Source organism: Salarias fasciatus, chromosome 1, assembly GCF_902148845.1.
Source record: "Salarias fasciatus chromosome 1, fSalaFa1.1, whole genome shotgun sequence".
In the NCBI taxonomy this organism is placed as follows: Eukaryota; Metazoa; Chordata; class Actinopteri; order Blenniiformes; family Blenniidae; genus Salarias; species Salarias fasciatus.
In genome coordinates, this window is record NC_043745.1 from 16,537,013 (window position 1) to 16,558,084 (window position 21,072).

The 21,072-nt window shown below is 41.4% G+C and overlaps 1 protein-coding gene across 2 annotated transcripts; it reads right to left on the bottom strand.

Moving 5' to 3' along the window:
- Window positions 1-907: 907 nt before the first annotated feature.
- Window positions 908-21,072, bottom strand: lpin1a (lipin 1a). 2 transcript variants are annotated; one of them, XM_030092440.1, is made up of 24 exons: window positions 20,869-21,072; window positions 18,208-18,408; window positions 17,818-17,913; window positions 11,620-11,716; window positions 11,294-11,519; window positions 9,227-9,301; window positions 8,898-8,987; window positions 8,613-8,727; window positions 8,260-8,464; window positions 7,506-7,658; window positions 7,322-7,415; window positions 7,036-7,235; window positions 6,646-6,739; window positions 6,411-6,480; window positions 5,547-5,633; window positions 5,086-5,178; window positions 4,854-4,912; window positions 4,603-4,744; window positions 4,354-4,502; window positions 4,116-4,202; window positions 3,863-4,015; window positions 3,526-3,640; window positions 3,327-3,430; window positions 908-3,218 (listed from the first exon to the last, which is right to left on the bottom strand). In XM_030092440.1, exons 2-24 carry the CDS (start codon window positions 18,397-18,399, stop codon window positions 3,047-3,049), a joined length of 2,868 nt encoding a protein of 955 aa, XP_029948300.1. In that variant the 5' UTR covers window positions 18,400-18,408; window positions 20,869-21,072; the 3' UTR covers window positions 908-3,046. The 2 variants fall into 2 exon arrangements, with proteins under 2 accessions (XP_029948300.1, XP_029948308.1); XM_030092448.1 differs by lacking the exon at window positions 5,547-5,633.

A 21,072-nucleotide genomic window follows, 5' to 3' on the forward strand; every position in this document is an offset into this window, starting at 1 on the left:
TTAGGCTGCTTCAGGATCAATCAGTCAGCATGAAGAGGAGACGTCAAATGATCCTGATGAGTTTAGTCTTTGTACTCAGTTTGGTTCAGAAAATACCAATAACCCATAAAAATTCAAACCAGATCTGGGAAAGAGTCCACTGATTTATGTTTGAGGTTCTTGCTTCATGGTCTCATTTGCATGTTCACAGCTTTGGAGTCACTTTGTTGTGAGATGTTTGAACAATGGGGGCTCAGTTTAATAGTTCCAGCTGATAATTCTCCTGAAGATGAGTCCAAGTCATCTTGAGTTCAGCCACAGAAGCGCCGGGGAGGAGGCAGCTGGGCGGAAATGGAGAGGCCTGTGAATGTTATGAAATAGTTTAAGACAGAGAGAGAGAGAGCGAGAGAGAGAGAGAGAGAGAGACTAGTATAATGCAACTGTAGATGATACAAAGGAAAGGAAACAAAAAGGTGGTGGTTCATCTGTAGTGAAGGGCATTTAAATTAAAAAATGATGATGTTTTTAAGAGTAAATCAATCGAGCCATTCTTCGTGACGAGCGGAACTTTTTCCGGAAGAGAAGCACTCTCTTTTGCAATCATTGTATAAGATGTTGAAACCAAACTGAATCAAAATTGAGGAAAAGCGTCATGATGGTTGTGGTTTTATTTCCATCTGTTCAGCTCAGATTGTTTTGGAGGTGAAAAGGGAAGCAAATATTTCATGATCAACTGTTACCTCTCAGGAAATAAGAAAACGTGTTACTCAGAGCTGAAATTACCTTTGAATTGAGTGAAAATTGACTATTTGTCTGATAGCAAGAGACTGCTGTGCACACTGTTTGGGTGACTGAACAAAAACAAAACCTCTTCCCGGGAGACAGAAAACTGGACAAACATCCAAATTAAGACAAGCACACACTGAAAACTAGTCAAGAGTTTTAATAAATCTTTCACAGAAAGAATGAGGTCGTGATCACCTAAAGATGATTTTGCAAGTAAAACAATAATCATGGTACATACGTATGTAGCAAATTGGTGTTAGCTCAGAGTTTCTCTTCTTTTTTTAAAGCAGCAGACGTCATAACAAGGTCAGGTGACAGGACAATGATCATATGCGTCTTAATATTATAATAACATGCTTCAATTGCGTCTTTTCCACTTAAACAAATCACACCAAAAAGCACGTGAACATTGAAAGGTTTGGATTTAGTAAAATGTTAATTCCTGATTAGGTTTTCTTTTGGCAGCCAGTCACAGTACAGCATCAGATATACGGTTTCTACTCTATACATGAACAGTCTACATGACAAACCCAGTCTTGGCAACCTGACTTTTTTTTCATCACACTGATATCAGTGAGATTCTCTTCTCGTATCCTTAAATAAAAATGGACATTTACACGTTTCGAAGCACGTGATGGAAGAAACAGGGGATAAAAATTCTGCAGACAAAACAGCAAACCTGAAATAATCAAACAGTAGCATTTAGTGGTTTTTTTTTCTAAAATACTGCATGCTGATCTATTGCTTTAGTTGTAACATGATGAAAGGAAAGAGATTAACGGTTAACCATAAAACAGTGTTTTTTATGACATGTGAAAAAGCACCAATAAGAAAGTATTGCAGACAGTGTATTTAAAAAAAGAATCTCACTTCCATGAGGTTGTGGAATTGGTTCTGCCGTTATGGTGGTTTACCTCAGCAAAGAAACAGAAAAACTCACATCTGGTTTACGACAGTAGATGTTATCTGATCAGTGCATAAAAACAAAAATTACATATACAAAACTATGAGAAAAATTATGTTTTCGGAAAAGCATTGAATGTGAAGTTAAATTTCCACTACATGACAGATTAATGCTGTGCACTGAAATATACTGTTCTGTGCAGTAACAATAAAAAAAACTGAAAATATACCATCTTAGTCACAGGTGATCTTATAAAGTAATTGCATTGAAGAGCATTTTTCATATGAATGATTTACATATTACATTCTAGCATATCACTGGAGTTCTTCTGTTTGCACACATAAAAAAATAACACACACTGAAGTTAATTGCATTGTCCTGCGTTCGTCTTGAATATCGTCACTCAAAACTACAAAAATGGGCCAAAGTCGCATGTTTCACAGTAGGACGGTCAGAGGACCACACACAATATGGCTGAACCTGCAAAAGGAGTCTGGCACAGACGAGGAGTGGACACACAGTCTGTGAAATGTTCTTTCTATATTTTTGCACGCTCTGGATGGCGTTTACCAAAATGTAATGTGAACGTGAAATGTGATGCTGAGGATGTGGCGATCGAGGGTCGTGGCGGAAGAAGAGCTGGTGCGGAGCTTCCACTGAGGTCAGTAAAGATAAATAGTCACATATCTAGACCGGATGAAACAAAGATTCTGAGTTTCTATTTACACAAATATACTGCATATGTTGTTGTTTTTTCTTTTTTAAATCTGCCAGTACAAGTTATATAACAATATGTGAAGCAAAAATGCTGCCCAAACAGACCCATTTGTGCCTGGAAAAGCTAGATTTTATGTGAGATAATGTTTCACTCATTATGATTTCACCCAATAACAGAAAACCGATCACTTTCCGAGCTAAAGGACGGCTTCTCTTTTGTTCTAAGGAATGCCTTCATATGTCTGAGTTATGTGCTTGACTCATGTGAGGCACCTGCAGCTGTGTGATGTGAGTCTTTTACCCTGTATTGATCCCTCGCTCAGAGGAAACCATCACTTTGATTTATTCCAAAACCTGCCCTTTATTTCCAAGATGCCTTTTCTTTACTTGCAATAAACCCTAAGTTTTTTATTTTCACCCCAAAGTTTTTGTTTCAATGTTAATTCGAATCAATGCTTTTGCTCCAAAAAAATGCCACAGAGATGAATCTGTGAGTGATCCAGGAGACACATTCGTCTTGGGTAAATCAGTGGTACTGTCTCTGAGCTGAAGAGCTACATTCGTTTTACCATGCTCACATAAAGCAAGATGCTTCATGATGGGTTCCAAACCCACTGATCACAGTCTGACTGTGATCAGTGGAAAAAACCCGGCGCCTCCTCAGTTCGTTTGGAGTGGCTTGGGGCCGTCTTCCTCCTGACCGCTGTCTTCAGGAAGTTGGTCTCTCCAGTAGTTACATCGGTTGAAGGAGTCAGAGTGAGCGACGTCTGCTTCCTCGTCTTGACCCAGGACGGGAAAAACATGGTCCACCATCTCACACAGGTGCCCAAAACTGATGGAGACAGTTTTTTTTTTAATGAGAAAAGGCATATTTTAGACAATAAAATACCAGTGCACCCTAATGTGTGCTGCTGGGAGCAGAACAGAGAATATTCCTTACGAGGAGACATTGGTCTTGGCGTGCTCCTGCGTCAGCTCCCCTTTGGGATTGACAGTGAAAATCCTGTTGAGCGGAATGCCCACCTCCTTATAGGAGTACACATCCTGAAATCAACCGCAGAAACAATCAGCACCGTGGTTCTTCAATACTATTACCAAAGTGCAAGTGTGTGTGCCCATGCGTGTGTGTATGTTCTCACCGTAGCTCTGTTGCCGAATGCAGCGTAGAATGGCTCAGTATTAGGGTAGAAGAGATTCTTGATGTCTGTTAGACACTCGATTTTAAACTTCTCTGGTTTCTTCTCAATCACCTCCCTACAAAACATATAACATTGTGCACATTTTAATATATTTTTTTAAATGTTTCCCTATTGTTTGTTAATCCAAAGGCATTACTAAGTGAGAGTATGTAATTTGTTGAAGTATTTTTTGAATTTTCTTGGAAAACAACAGCAACTTTCACATAAATATGTCAATGCTTGGAAGTTATACATGCAAAATTTGTACATGCTGCTAAAAAGTGTACATGCTTCTGACCTGTGCAAGGCCGAAAAAAGACTGCTGGGGCTGAGGAGCACCGGGCCCATCGGCAGCATGGTTCCTCGCTCATTGACCCAGTGCAGGTAGCCTCGGGTCATATCTGCCATGCCGATGGCTCGAGCCGAGCAGTACATGAATTTATAGCCGTTCCTGTCGCAGAAAGTAAAAAGGGAGATTGATTGTACTTAAGCATTTCAGTGAATTTTCAACTGTAGCAATATGAACTATAGCTGAGCAGGGCGTCACTCACAGGCTGACTCTGTGGTAGAGTCGTGCAATTCCCTGGTGGGTCCAGTCTTTACCCAGAGTGGGCAGGATGTGACCCAGAGTATCAGACCTAAAGGCAGACACAGGAGAGCCAACATCACTTAATCAGGGCAGATCATTTTAAACAGTAATGCTATTGTGTTCTGATTTTTTTAATTTTTTTTTTTTTATTGCTTTGAGATGTTTAAGGCCTGTGTACTAAATGATTGTTTGTGTCCAACCTGGTGATGGTTCCATCGATATCAGAGATGATGATCTTGTCATCCCAGCTCCACAGGTAGATGGTGCCGTGGCAGCGGCAGGTGCCCTGATACTGAGTGGTGACACTGAACACAACGTCGTTAGGACCCTCTTTGAGCTGCAGGCTGGCCTGTACGCACACACACACACACACACACACAGAGTTAAACTACATGCACGTGTTTCATATGGGAGTGTCGTTTTAACAGTGTAATCAGTAAATACAATACCAGCTGCTCAGAGGTGAGTCGTAGAGTCTTCTTATAACAGACGTTGCCAGAACTCATGAGAGGCTCCGACTGACAGGATCCAGACACCTGAAGGGAGGAGGATCTGTGGTCTTCATCGCTAGAGGAGGACTCGTCCTTCATTCTGAAACCATCAAACACCCGGTTTGGTCATAAATCAAACAGCCTGGACAGTGGCGAAGCAAACGGCGTAAAAATGAAACAAGGAAGCACGGAGGTGCGCCTGAAGTCACCTGGTTTCTGTGGCCATCGGGATCGAGCTTTCTTCACCCCCTGCCTCTGTTACTGACTCCTGAGGTACACAAAGATCAAAAGTCAGAGCTGACGATCAAGAACAGTCATAACTTTAAGTTGCCTCCTTCCCTTTCAGCCATCTGACATTTTCTATCATCCGTTACGTCATGTAGCTAAAGACTATCTAGAACCAAATCGTCTCCCTTGCATCACGTCTATCTGTGCACTCACAGACTTGTAGTCACTGTTCCTGCTCCTCCATGAGAACCACCAGCGTCCTCCTTTCTTTGGCATCTTCTCCTTCATGATGTTCTCCACAGAGGCCTGGAGACAACCATGCACATACAACTCAAAACTGTCAAAAAAATGGGACAAAAACTCCACAAAAAGCACAAAAAATAAACACAACAAAGATAAATGTAGAACAAAACAAAACAAGCACCACTTTTTAAATCAAAACCAACTTGACAAAAATAAAGGCAGAAAAAGTAAAAACAACAGCATGCAAAAAAAAAAAAAAAAGGATCTGAGAAGAGAAAAGGCTGGAGGATTATGGCTGAAATGGGAAAATTTCACAAGAAGACAGGTATCATAGCAATGATGGGAAATGATGAGGAAAAAAAAAAAAAACCCTCAGAGCTACAGACAAAGGCATGCACGGACTGACAATCGAGCAAAGCCAGAAAACATACAGGCTGTGAAGGGCTGGAGCCAAACAGGCCGGGGAGGCAGTATGAGAAGAGGCCAAAAACAGAAAACACATAACTCAAACACCAACACTTGGATGGGCGGTGAAAGAGTGTGTTTAAATAAAGAGGGAGAAATAAGGAGGGGGATAAAAACATGACATTATTATAAGTGTTAGGACAGCAGATACAATGCAGCATTTCACCGTGGTTTAATACTGGCAGCTGTGACACAAGCTCCACTATGTGTGTTCATAAATACCCAGTTTCAGAGTCTGAGGACAACTTTGTTCTCACATATCGCTTTGTTTGGAAACACTGAGAGTGAGAGCCAGAAATGATGGTGAACACACATTAGCTGGAAGTGCTGGGCTGATTTTTAATGAAATAATGAGTCGATGATGAGAAATGACAGGGAACCAAAGTGAAACATCAGATTAAGGAGAATTAGTGAAAAATGCTGGGCGTGCACAGGTGAAGAGTGGTGCAGGGGTGTGAACACAACAATAACAGCAGCAGCAGCAGCAGCCGCAGCAATAATAATGATAATAATCAAATAACGTGTTAAGTCATTGTTTTCATTGATGTTGAATGGAGTAATCCATAATTCCAGTAGGAAATGGTATGCATTTGAAATTACATTACTTTAACAAGGTGTCTTGGCACAGAAAATACAAGATCAACTAAAAATACTGAAAACGCCCTTTCCCCCTGAATAGCCCTTTCCAGAAATACACAAATTAAAAAATGCTGCAAACAATTCAACATTACAGGAATGTGAAACAAAGGGTCCATTCACAATACTACTGATGCATTTATTATTTGCTCTTTTAGCAGCAATGTAAGTCTTTATTCCTGTGGAAGTCTTACCTGTGGCAGCGGCTTCTGGTAGACCTGCATGGCCAGCATGACAGGAGCTGCTGTGTTCCAGTTGTAGTACCTGCAACAAAAAGGCAATTACACTTTCATTTCCAAGATTTCTAACAGCAAAAAAAAAGTCTTTCATTTATGTCGTAGTGATTTTTAAGAGAGAGTCTATTATGTTTGGTAATACATGTCCCAGCTGAGATGTAAAAAACACTGTTAAACCCAGGCATTAACGTACTTGTTTCCTATCTTGACCACCAGGTTGGGGTCATCGATGATAGAAGGGTTTTCAGAGAACTGCTGGTATGAAACAGATTTCTCCAGAAACTGCTCTGTGGGATTAAAAAAAAAAACAAAACAAAACACACAGACTTCAAACAACTGCAAGCAGACAAGCAATAATTCCTGTAAGTGTAAAAGAGACACTAAAAAATATTGTTTCTGTCAATTGAAAAAGTGTAAATCCTGAAGCTTTTTCTAGTGTCTTGATTTGAAAGCTACACCATCACCTCAATAATTATTAAAAAAAAGATGCAACAAACAACTGTTTCTTCTTTTGAACCTCTCTATATATGTCACTTCTTTTCGCTGATGTGTGCAGCAACACCGGCTGTGTTTGCGGTCCTACCTCTTGTGATCTCCCGGTTGTCGGTGAGTCCTCCACACAGAGAGATGGCCACGTGAGGCAGGTCACTGATCTGGTCCGGCAGGCTGTCCATGCCGCTGTCCATCCCGCTGCTGCCCACCGACTGCGGGGACTGATTGGCGCTCCGCACGCCCATCATCATCATCTCTGAGTCTGCCTTCACTGAGCTGCTGCCTCCGTCACTGATGGGAGAGAAACACTTAACAGAGGGCCGTCCAGGCAGGCGCAACATAACAGTCTATACGTCGTCAGTGTATCAATAACAGACCTTTTAGGGAAATACAGAGCAGCTACTTCAGGCTCCAGCTCAGTGATATCATCCAGGTAGACGCCATCAGCGCCCAGGTGTTGACTTCTCTTTTCTAATGAGATTTGAAAAAAAGAAAAAAAAAAAACTCTTTGAGTTCAAAGAATCTTTCAGAGTGTTAACAAATATACAGCCCATACAATACCTTTCCTCTTGGAGGGCGAGTCAGTCCTTCTGATGGGACTTCCTCTGTTTCTGCCCTCCTCCAGATGATCAGGGAGAGTCCTCGGCGACATGGAGCAGGCGGTTAGAGACTCGATTTCTGCAGATGACGGCCCGACACTTTCAATCAGTTTCCCTTTGAATGAAGAACAGAGGGGGGAAAAAAAAATCATGTGGTAAATGAAAACAAACACATGGGTCACCAGTTTGCATGAGTGAATCAGATTTTAGGGGCCTGCGTTTGGATTCAGCAGCGTCACTTATTAAATGTTAGCCTAAAACTACCACTGGAGGGCAGCATGCTGCAGCATAACACCCCAAGAAAAGCATCCAGTGCTTGCTATCTGCACTGTTTACATTAGTAACTTGAGAGCTTTATCCTTGACTCATTCCAAAGCTTTAAGATTTACAGAATATCTTATTTAATGGTACACGTGACAGTAAAGAGTCAATTGTGTCTACTGAGATTCATCAAGCATGCACAGGGCATCACAAGCGTTTGATCACAGATTCCACATACAGCACAAAAAACACTCAGCTCCTGAAGTTTTCTGCATGTTTCACAGTATAATTAACAGGGAACATTTTAGAGAGAAATCTCAACTCAACTTTAACACCTGACAGTAATATCCCTTCTCACGTTTACTTTTACTCTTGCTACATGCTTGGTTTTCATAAGTTACATGTTTAAAAGTCACTGCAGAGATGACAGACTGTTATTCTAAATATATATGTACCGTGTTGCTCTGCGGTCTTGGCTCCACTCCTTTCTTCAGGCTCCTGGTGCTCAGCAGCAGCCGTGGTCCGTCCCGGCTGGGGGCTGAAGAGGGTGAGGGAGGGGGGTCCAGAGTCAGTGATGGCTCTGAAATGAGTGCTGTCGGACACCGGGATGGAGACGGCCGGGGCCAGGTCCTGCTTCTGGTGGGCAGTTAGGAAAGATGGCTGGAAAAGGCAGGGAGAATAGTTACATTCCTGATGTAATGCTTGTTTATCTTCATTTCTTTTTTTCATTTTCACTTGTGAAGGGATTCATCTGTGTGTGTCCTCAAATATTCTCCAAACAGTTATTTTTACGTGTTTGTGTGCGTACCTGTGCAGCCTGTGGGAGCTCCCCCCAGGTCCACAGCATCTCAGGGTTGTCCTTTGTCGGATTATTTAACTCGGAGTCGCTCTTCGGTGTGGACGACCGTGAATCATCTGGGCTGCTGAAAAAGTAACAGTTTGATCACACATTGAGTTTAAGAAATAAAGTTTATTTACTCATTTCAAAAGGTAACAATAATATATTAATTGTGATAAAGGTAAAAAAAAAAGTTCTCAGATTCCTTCATCAAAATGATCAGTTACTCAGAGATGGTTGAATCAAAAGTGATACCTAAGAGAAGGGAACTGTGAGATCTGCTGAGGACAGGATATGGACAGACCACAGTGTGGAGGGATGGAGAGAGTGTCCTTAGTCACAGAACTACAGGAAGATAAAAAGACAGACAAACACAAACAGAAAGATGTTGAGAAGGAGGAAAGACAGCAAATCATGACTAATCTCTTCATGTAAGGACAGAAAATGCTTTAGCTATGGAGAGAGTGGCGTGGAAAAGATAAAACAGGAAAAAGTATCAAGAAAGATTGATTAAGCAAGAATCCAAAATGGTTATTAGTTTTGTCATTGGATGAGTATGTGTGGAGGCTTGAGTCCAATATTACCTCTGTGAATGAATCCAGTTTGGGTTTGGGTGTGTGTGGTTATTGACTGTCAACCCCTGATCACCGAACACGGCCCTGAAAACAAACACAAACATGCACATACATGCATGTCAGTCACACGCATTCACATCGTTTTGTCACAAAACAAGATCTCTGCATCAATAATAACAACAACAACAACAATAATAATAATAATAATAATAATAATAATAATAATAATAATAATAATAATAATAATAATAATAATAATAATATACATGGCACAATCCAGCCTTGGAATTACCCTCATAGAGTACAGTCTGAGAGTCACACACACACACACACACACACACACACACACACACACACACACACACACACACACACACACATGCATTCCTTTGTGTCTTTCATGGTTTCAGGAATTTTCCCAGCACAACATGTGGTAAACTTGCTAAAAGAAGGCCGTGTGTGGTATCATTTCAAAAATACGGAGACGACTGTGGGAAACAGGACAAATCCCTGGACAGTGTCCAACAGACAAAGTTGGTTTTTCCTGAAAGCTACACACACACACGCACCCACACACACACACCAGCATGTACATACTTGCAGACACACACACACACTAAATCGCCTGTCCTCACGTTGCTTGCGCCTGGGGGATTTGTTCAGTTGAGATGATTTTACTGAACTCAGACTGAAGCCATATAAATCTACTTTATGCAACACTGGACAAAGATTATGAAAAATATTTGACTGCCAGTTGTGGTTCTCTACATGAAAACACACACTCAAAATCAGTAATACAGAGCCAGCAACACCCACACAGCCCTGGTATAACATGCTTGCTCAGCTTGAGAGAGCTAAATATTCGAAAAAACATAATCAAAATGTCCTTTTTCTGTTTTGATTTGACCTTTCTTGATTCAGTGTCATTTATTCTATCTCTGCCACAATGCTTTGTAATGACATAAATATGTCAATGAATCCTTGAGTAAACAAACCATACCTTAATTTAGGTTTTCAGAAAAAAGCACATTAATAGGTTTTATTGTTATATTCAAATATTGCGAATTAAACCAAATCATGTAGGAATTGTAGGAAAAATATCCATGAATATTAAGCGTTTATTATTTATGATATAAATTTAGGTGCAGCACGATGCAGATTGAATCATGTCAACTGGACATTTTCTTGGGAGACGTTGTGCTCCTTCAGTGGCTTCTTCAGCTTTTCTCTTGTGGACTACATCGTGATTCAACATTTGTATGAAAATCTTTTGAAGAGCTGCCTGAATATTTCATCAGTTTTCAGTTTTGAAACCTCCTTTACATTTTTCTTTAGCTCCAGTGTGGGTTCAGTGTAAAGGCAGCAACATTAAGAGTAAATAAATACTTTTATTCATTCTTTGTGCAAATCTGTTGTGCAGCAGACAACCTATCATAAATGTTATCTGTTATCTCACCGTTTAAGGTGGAAAAAATTTGACATCCTAATTAAAGAAGAATGGCTTTGCCTTTCCCAACTAAACATGCAAGACATCCCACGGTGTCACTTGCCTGCTGCATTTCAGTATGTTTGATGATTGATGAATTTACACTCACACTCTGCGGTAAGCTTCCCGAGAAGAAACCCAAATGAAGAAAATTTTCATTCAATTTGTACGAAGAGAAATATGCACAAAACTCTAAAGCTATCTTGACGTGTTAAATGGCTAATACAGTTCAATCAGCTAAAGCCAATGGCTATAAGAGAGAGTAAATGCAACAGTGAAAATGTTAAAATGAATAAACCCCCCCAAAAAATTAATGTAAAAGTAGCTTATTGTTTGTTTCTGGTTCATGATTGCAGTTCTTGAGTTTCATAAATGCAACAAAAAGTGCTGGTGTATGGAGGAGATCAATGTTTATCAGCTGGTATCTTCATTTTGAAGATGAAGCATGTATTGCAGCTTTAAATAAATCTCCTTTGGTTCAAAGTGGACAAAAACAGTTCTTTCAGTTTGGAAGGTCAAAAACCTCTGTTCTGAACTGACATTTTATAAACTACAACTTGTCCTAACCCACAGTGTGCACACACACACACCTGCTGCCATCCCCCTCTCTCTCGTCGTCGGAGCTCAGGTCGATGGTGAACATGTCTTCATCCTCAGAGAACTCCTCTCCGCTCTCCTCTCTCCTCCCTCCTGCTCCCAGTCCTCCTCCATCATGTCGTGCCTTCCTCCTCCTCTTCCTCCTCTTCTTGGACATGCCTCCTTCACTCTGTTGGGGTCCCAGGCTCTGGACCGGAAGCGATCCACTGGTTATGGCGTCTACGTGATGAAAAAGAGGTAAAAAAAAAAAAAAAAAAGTTCAAAGAGGAAGCAAGCACTCTCAGTAATTCTGTGGCGTCTACCGTGTCCAGCAGCTCACCGTGATGACGTGAACTTCCCCGGCCGAGCTGGGCCTTCATCAGCTCCTCCCCCACTGATAAGATGGGTGATGTTGCCAGGTAAGCTGGAACAACCTCCTGATAGCACAGAAATAAATGATAATATGATGTTTAATAAAACCATTAACCATTCAGCAAAAGACAGAACTTCATTTCTACAGAGACAAGATGTTCAAAATATGCTCCATGTATTGCTGATTTCAAGAAAGTCCATATTTTACAGTGACATAATGATAAGCTACTGTTGTTTTATGTGAATATCCCTGTAAGGATGAATCGACTATCAATTTTCTAACATATAACTGCTCACAAACTACTGTAGGCTGTGAAACAAACAGGCTTCATTGGAGTGAGAGTTCTCACACAGACTATGGCTGTAGGGATAATTGTACATAATAGACGAACTGTGTTACGGTACATTAGTATGTGTATGCATAAATAAGCTTAAAAAATCGAGTTTCTATGTAAGAATAAGTCTCCCACTGTCATTCATCAGCTACAGTCATTTATTCATTATGGATAATTTGTTAAGCTAAAGTGTGATAAATTGCACCATGGAAATAGATAAAGAAAAGAGCCATGCAGATGAAAACAGGAATCTTTAAATTATAAATTATCTTTATCTTCATTGAAATTATTTTTAAATTATTCCCTGCAAACAGCATCATTTCCACATGACGACTTTAGTTTGTCGTGGAGTGATTGCACAGCTGCACAAACACAGTAAATATAAGATGTGACGCCACGCTGCTGGAGGAAGGTATTAAACATGTCAGAGTGCTACAGCAAATGAATCTGAATGTGGTAAAAACCCCTGAATGAAAGCTGTGAGAAACAGAAGAGACGATTTTTAGATCTATGGAGAGGAACAATAGATTTGCTTTGGGTTTTTTTTTCCTTTTCAGGCAACTTCATGAAATGCTGTTGTAGTGGCATTAAAAATTAAACTGGATAAAGTTATTTTTTTTATTGATCGTATTCCTCAACAGATGAATCAACATAAGCCATACGAAACTCGATCAGCCCTGATATTAATTGCATATGAATGTTGCGTAACAGTTTGTTTACATTTGAAGGAATGATCAGCCGCTTCAAATAAAAACAGGATGTTTTCATTTTTGACAGAAAGCAGATGTTGCCGTGGCAACAGCAGACCAAGAAGTTTGTATCAACTCATCACAGCAGGATGGACAAAGCTCAGGAAGCAGGTGAGTTTCTATCACTTCCGAGCTACTTACGCCATCTTTCATCCGAGTATACCAGAAATACAATGTTCTTTCTAGACGACACCTCCAGCAGCAGTGCCTCCATGCAGCCCGACGGATTTGACCAAGAACTCCAACGGCTGACGATGCCATTGGAGAAGGAAAGACAGGAAACTTTGGAAGACAGGTTCAAAATGGCCAAGCTTGCCAGTGAGCTGGAGGAGACAAGAGATGAGCTCAAAAGGCAAAAACAACTGAAGGAAGAGACCATCAACAGGGAGGAGGATGCCAAACGAGAGCTGGAGAGGGTTATGGGATTCTCTGACCCAGAGACTCTCAGCAACGTGAAGCTGGCCTCCCAGGTAAGACAGGCGGTCATTAAGAACAGCATAAGAAGTAGAATAAATAAATGGAGAAATTAAGTTGAAGGTAATAAAATCCATTGTTTATTTTAGGTACAAAGTACCATCAAGCAGAGGAAGAAAAAACTTCTGCAGAAGGACTACGAAGAGCTTCAGGTGGCCTACAAGGTCCTGCAAGAGAAGCTGGAGGCTGAACTACAGATGGAGAGGCAGAGGAACAAAGCGCTCCGGGAGGAAATGGACGCCATTCGAGAATCACAGCAAGTTCTCAGGGCCTTGTGTGATAATGCGATTTTGGCAGTGAGGCTGGAGAACCAGGGCCTCCAGGAGAGGCTGGACAGACAGATCAAGATCCATGCTGACAGGGCGTCACAGGACCGGCACACCATCAACCTCCTGAGAGCTGTACAGCAATTTCTCCATCGAAGGCACTGCTCCTTTCACAGCACTGTTTATGTTTTTGTTTTTTTAGTTTAACATCTGTATTTAATATGTGCAAACTAAAATCAACAAATTCACTTCAAATTCAAGGTTGGCTGAGCAGAAACGAGAGGAGAAGAACCACAGGGAACTCCAGATAGAGGTTGAGAAGCTGAAGGTCCAGCTGGAGCGCAAGATGTCCCTGAACCATCAGGAGACAGAGGAGAGCTGGACCCCTCAGAGGAGGAGAAGAACCTGAAACGCAACAGTCTGAACCCTTCACCCTTCAAGGAGCTGTAAAAAAAGCAAGGCAGGCGTGGTGGAACAGTGGTTTGCACTGTTGCCTCACAGGATGAAGCTTTCTTTCTGTGTGGAACTTGGACATTCTCTCCATGTTTGGTAGGTTCCCTCCAAGTGCGCGAGGCTTCCTCCAACACAACCAAGGTCTCCGTGTGAATGAATGGGTTCAGACTTGCTTCAATAAAATCGTTGAAAACTCAACATTTGTTTATGTGTTCGAGTTTACAGTCCTGTGAAAGGTCAGAATTTGCTTGTTGCTTGAGAAAAACATGAGTTATCCATGTCCATTTTTTTTTCATTCTAGATGTTGAAGAGTGGCATTTCAGAGCCGACAGGACAGTTGTCTGCCTTTACTCAGTGAAAAGCAAAGAGTAACTGCTGAATGACACATTTCAAATTGACTTAATCATTTTATTGAGAGCTGAAATGCTAATATCAAGTAAAGCCGTGCTGTCAACTCTCAGACACCGAGAGTCAAATGGTTTCTTTGCTTAAATAGTGCCTGCATAATAGAGCTGATCAATACTGAGGTACATACTGAAACTTTGAAAACAGTATATTGATATTCCAGTCTAACCCTAACCCTTTTCAAACAGGAAGTGAAGCGAGTGGTCAAAGCTAACGGTGGAAAAATATCAGCAGGGCAGAACGAAAGATTCCGGAAACACTCGGGCTCTATCTCCGTGTTAACCATGAAAACGTTGCTACTGTGCAGGCGCACTACGTCTGGAGTGAACAGTTCGTCTGCGTGAGCAGATAGTTTACAGCTGAGTCGACTGGAACAGCGATTCAACCTGCAGAAGTCCTAAACCAGGACTGGGAGAAAATAATGGGAGGAAGAACTAATCTCTGCTTCAGCAGAGTATATATTGATCTTCAGTAACACATTGGGGGGTGTGAGGGCAAATATGGCTGACATATGGTACTAACAGCTCTGAATTACCCTCATTTTTTTTTTTAAATGGGATACGCCCCAGGCAACTTGTGCCCTCAGTTTTTTTTTTTTTTTCCATCGCTGCCACCTAGTAATAAGAAGAGTTACTTCTTCACATCTCAAAACAGAAAGAAAAAATGACAAATGCCCGGAGTTGAACAGCTGTCGTCTCTTGACTTCATGCTGGCTGTCACAGCCATTTCCCACGGCACAAATACGGCCTTCACATGAGACATTCTTCATCTGTCAGCGAAAGAAGTCAAAGCAAAGCCGAGCACAAGCCTCTCCTGATCGATCGGACAGTGAAGCTTATTTTCTGAAAGCATCTAAATAATCTGCTAAGACTTTAAATTCAAACCCAGATTAGCAGAAACACACAGATTTGGTGATTGGAAATGAAGAGAGAGACAGAGACAGTGAGGGATGATCCAGAGAGCCGACTGACGCATGGTTTGTGGGTCACATGTTGTGACACAGTCCAAAACAGCTCGATTTATTCGGCAGGAGAGAGAAAGAGTGTGTAACATTCAAGGCCATCAGGCATCTGCGCTGAGCTCCACACTTCACAGAAACATCCAGCTCACTGCTAATCTTGGTTTGACTGATGAAAATATTTGAAAGGTTTAATCTGTTTTTCTTAAAACTAGAATCTTAACATTTAACTGTTGTTGCTCAGATTTAACCCGTATCAAGAAAATCTGTGACGTGTGGATTCAGCAGCAGAGTCTATGCTGCAGCTACTGTATAACATCAGGTAATAACTCAGATTATTAGACGGAATTCTTGAGGGAAATCAGTAACGGTAAACATGCTGACATACAAAGTTGGAAAATAGTGCATCGATGGATTGAACTTGAAGACAGTCAGACCTGAATTTGTTCTCTGAAGCAGTATAAGCTACATCAGTGTAACAACACGGGGATAAATGAGCTCATCAGAGTGTATTACTTTTCAACCACAAGTATTTGAGGATTCCTGATGTTACAGCCTGAACACCTGCGTCATGTTCAAAGTGCCTGATGTATTTGATAAAGAACAAGCAGCAACAGATCCTCAGGTTCAACAGTAAACCCAGAGGGAGGAGAGTCGCAGAAGACTGGGCTCGATGCCACAGCTACCAGAAACGTTATCAAGTTTTCAACATTAAAATCAATGAGATAAAAGACGACATTAAGTTAAAGGATAAACCAAATCATCTCAGTGGAAGATGCACTTTGCTATGTGAATGTGGAGCTGCTCAGCTGCCTGCTGTCTGACTGCATCAGACAGTTCAGTGACCAGCAGGCCTGTGTCCAGCAGACTGTACACAGAGCAAACTACACAGAGCTATAAATAGATCTCTGGTGTTTTCCAGTCTGTAGAGGGAGCACTGAGTTAGGGAGAGGATTTGACATTGGGCCAAAATCGTATAAGAGACACGATGACGCAGAATGAGCAAATACCTTTAGATTTACATTTAGAAGCTGTCACTTTGATACTCGACAGTATTGCAGGAGCCACTATGAAGCGTTTCTGTTGCAACTATTGATTGACTGTTGTGAAAAGCCTCTACTCTTTGAGACATTAAGTAATGAAAGCAGCATTAGACCAATGTAATCTCTCAGATTAGGAATAAAATCTTCTCAGACTATTATGCATCCCTCCAAATTCTGGACAAGGGAGCACAGCCAGCTCTGACTATTGCTCACTACCTCACAAATAACACGGTGGCAGCCCGTGAATGTTGTTTACCACAGCAAGGAAAGAGATCATCCCTGTTTCCTTCAGAGCAGCATTGTCATCTTAACCCCTCTTCCCCCATCTGCCATGAATCCTCACTTATCGCTACACAGTCACTATTCCAGGCAAAAGGAAATGCTCTCAGTTCACACGATTTCCTGCTCGGCTTGCCCTTATTCCACTAACACAGACATGCATCAAGATCTTCTATGACTTCAGGAAAAGCAACAAAACAGTTTATTTGTGTGTTTAGAGTTGAAGTTGCAAAGATAATTTTGAGGTGTGAAGTCTCTGGCATGTGTGTTAGATGAGCTGCAAATTTAGAAAGTAAAGGTTTTCATCTGATCTGGTTTTCCTCATCAATCTTTTCTCAGTAAAATTGCTACAGGACTGGCACTTTGCCATAAACCTTGTGCTGCTGTGGGTCAGTGCTGAGCTGATGAGCTGCTTATGACTTGTTGTTGACAAGTTATACAAAGACTACACACAACTTGTAACAATGCAGCGCAGCAAAAAAAAAACTGAAAATCAAGTTCACGTGTGCACTGTGGAGTGACGAACTATCTGCTGCCGATGTGTTTGTGTACCCAGTCTGACTGACCTGTGCCTTGTTTACATTTTGTATCTGTCAGGACTTCTTGTTTCTAGGAAACAGGAACATGTCGTAGGGGGCACAGAAGCTCTTTTTTCTGACATGCTGCTCAGATTTGATTTCAGCTGAGCTGCTTTTAGTATTTAGCTGCTTAACTTGAATCACATCGGCACGTTGCTGTCTGTGAGTCATTTAGCTGGAAAGATCAGTGTGGGATCATGTTGCACTGCTTCATTTGTAATTTCATATTCACATTATGTAAACATGCACTTTCATTAAATAATTACAATATATTGCAACAATTATATGAATCATTTTCTATAATAGTTTGCAAATCTGAGACAGATTTTTTTTTAATGTTGGCAGAGGTAAGACTAGATGATAAGACAGTCACGTTTCTGCCTCTGCTGGGCTTGTCGGGGCAGGAAAATGTGATAATTCAGCCTGGCAGTTAAAATAACAACAGCATGTGGTTAGAGAATTATCAGTAAGTAATACAAACTATTTGGAACAGCAGCAAATAAAAATGGAGCCAGAACAAACAGAGAATGTATACGTATGTAGATAACCTTCATGTCAACATGTTCTGTTCTAAATTAATGTTTGTTTATAGGCTGGGAGGAGCAACTGCGTCAATTATCACTCACCAGTTTGTTCTCTGTTTCTTTGACAAAGAAGGCCTCTCCATTCTCCCCCAGCTTCATGTGCAAACTCACTGGTTCTCCATTGATCTCTATGTCCACCTGCAGGACGGGATTAAAAGAGAGTTCAAAACAATACATCAACCATTACTTTTATGCTAAAAACAAGCTTCAGCTCTGGACTCTATGGTGACACGGACAATAAGCTTAGGTGAAGGAAAAAAAAAACAATCTGTCAAATAAAGCTTGAGGTACATTTTACACCAGATGCCCTTCCTGGCCTGAGCAGTTCAGCCCAAGAGGCAATTTGAATACAGAAAATACACTTCCATGTGCATGGCTTTGGTGTCGATACTAAAAAGCCTGTGAACATACGGAGCACTCTTTTCAACTCACCACTTTCTCACGGGACCGCAGCACGCCCATCTTGCCAAAACGGACGTGGAAAGGGGAGCACTGCATGGAGCCATCGGGCTGCCGGACCACGATGACGTCTATGCATCCCGACAGGGTGGCGGGGTTGAGTCCTCTGTACAGCTCCTTCACCTGTACGAACACCTGACCTGCCAGCTGACCCACATAGTTCATGGTCTGGATCTGCGGACGGACAGAGGGGGGACATTCGATTCAAAAGAATATTGCTTTATTCTTGACTCGCTGAAACCAAAAAAAACACTTTTCTGCATTTACTCCTGTGGCGCTGCGGAATGCAGGGGGTGTTTGAGTGTGTGACGTGTTGCAGTTGTACCTAAAATAACCTACAATCTGTTTATTAGAGACAGAACATGAACTCAGCACTGCCTCGTTCGTCTCAGCGGTGAAAACACGGTCCATCAGGGACAAGATTAATCATGTGGTGCTGTGCCAGTCTCTCTGATCCACTGCCTCTCATGCACTATGAGCTGAATGCCAAGCGCGGCTGGGGACACAGACACACAAAAAAAGGGAAATGCATTCACTGGGCTGAGAAATGGGTGGTTGTTCATTCGAGAAGAAGGAGAGAGGAACATCAAAATGCATCCTAAAGAACTGAATCCTACACTAGAATGAAATGTCACAGTTGTATTAGTAAACTGACATATGTGAGCATATTTTTACAATATTTATGATGACTGGTGTATTCTACGTTACATGGTGTATAACACCACTTAGTGGACTTGCAGCCTCACTGGCTTCCTCATGGGAGTCACTGCGCACTGAAATATATATTTTTAGAAACATAAATCAAATATGCAAAACATCACTTTTAATAAATCTTAACAGTAAAAAAAAAAAACCTTTGTTAAATATGTGCTATTGGCTCAGTAAACCACACACTATTGTGGCTCTGTATGTTTTTTTTAAATCGAATCTGCTGAGAAACGTAAAGAAAACAAAACAAAAATAATCTGAAAAGTCAGTGAAAAAAGAGAACAAATGAAGTGGAAAGATGAGAGGAACTCAGAAGGAAAGCATGCATATAAAGGCAGACAGGCACAGGGAAAAAAGCATTTGTATAAACACACAAAACCTATGATTCCTCTTTCCTTCCAGTACAGTAAATTCACTCTTAAAATATCCATTCGCCACCTGCTCATGCTGACTCAGATGCCTTTACAAACACACGGCGCCGAGCTGTTAGGACTTCAGGAGGAATGTCTCCTCACTGTCAACTATTCACTCAAGACTGACGCTGACCTTGACCACCTTTACAGTCACACATTTAAAACACCATCCCAAAATAAAATCTGTTTGATTCATGGTGCGTAAACACACAGATGCCGACAACACTAATAAAACGTGGACCACACACACACACACATACATGCAGTACATACACAATACACCTCAGGACAGCATGACCTTAATTACTCTGGAGATTCTGTTCAAACAGTAATGACAAGAACACGTTACGATTGTGCATCACATCTGAGGGTTCCTCTGATTTTGGGAGCCAGAATTACTCTGATATACTTCAGAACCACTTGAGTGGAAAGTGTCTAAACAAAGACAGAGGAAGAAACTAATGAGTGAGCATGAATTGTCCTTAGTGTGACTTCTTGCTGAAGAACTGGGACTGTTTGGTTACATAATGATTTGACCGCTGAGCCTCAGTCACTCCCTCATTTGTCTCCTTGCGTCTCAGACACTCCAGTAAATAATAAACTTGTTCATTCATGGTCATGCTACTGATCTGATATCACAGTAAACACAGCCCACGTGTCCTCTCTCTCTCTCTCTCTCTCTCACACACACACACACACACACACACACACACACACACACACACACACACACACACACAGTCCACAGACAAAGCCTTGCCCACTTTTGCAGGACACCTCCAATCAGAAAAGTTCTGTATTATGTAATGGCCAACCAAGAGTGAAAGGCAAAAACATCCTTTTGTGTCATTCAATGGTATTTCTGAGACGTGTAAAATGAGTCAAGGCTGCATTCTGTCAGGATAATAAGAATCAAAAATCCAGAGAGGCTTTTGGATCAGCCACTGGTTTTCATTCAAGTTCAGTTTCACCCTCAGTAAAACAAACACTGAGCCAAACACAGACACAGACAGGTCCAGGTCCAGGTGGATTTACAGATAATGAAGAGAAGGATTATCCAGTTAAATCAATTTAATATGACTGAAGCATTAGTCTGACACTCTAGGATTACTGTCTGCTGCAAATGAATGGCGTTAAATGCAGATCTAATGATTTAAGGTGAGTAATTTGGTAATCAGCAATTGTGATGTACAGGACCAGTAAAGACACGGCTTGTCTGAGGCACCAGCGTTGAAATTGAAAAGAGCAGGTATTTACAGGGTGATTATAACCAAATGTTAATGTGTGTGTGTGTGGCCTATGAGGAGACATGTAAACATCTGCACACGGGTGAGGCTCTGCAGTCCGCATGGAGCTCTGGCGTCATTCAAAACACCACCAAAAAACGCACGCATGGTAAACGACACCGATTACACTGACTGCATTCACAAAAATAATAATTTAAAAAAAATCTATAAAAATCACTCTGCTTCATCCTACGGCGGGCAGCAGCACCATTTCGTGTTATTCTTACATTATTTATTGACGTCTCTGTTCGCTCCGGGATCTTTTCGCCATCCAAATTATCCACCGAGCGTCTCGCGCGTTTCTCTGCGTTCCGTCTCGGTCCTCAAATCAAACATGGTCTGCGGCACTCAGCCTCATACAGCTCCCCTCACACCTGGTCTCAGCTCCCTCGCTCCGGGGTGCTTCGCTATTTAAACCGCAGTTGAAATGC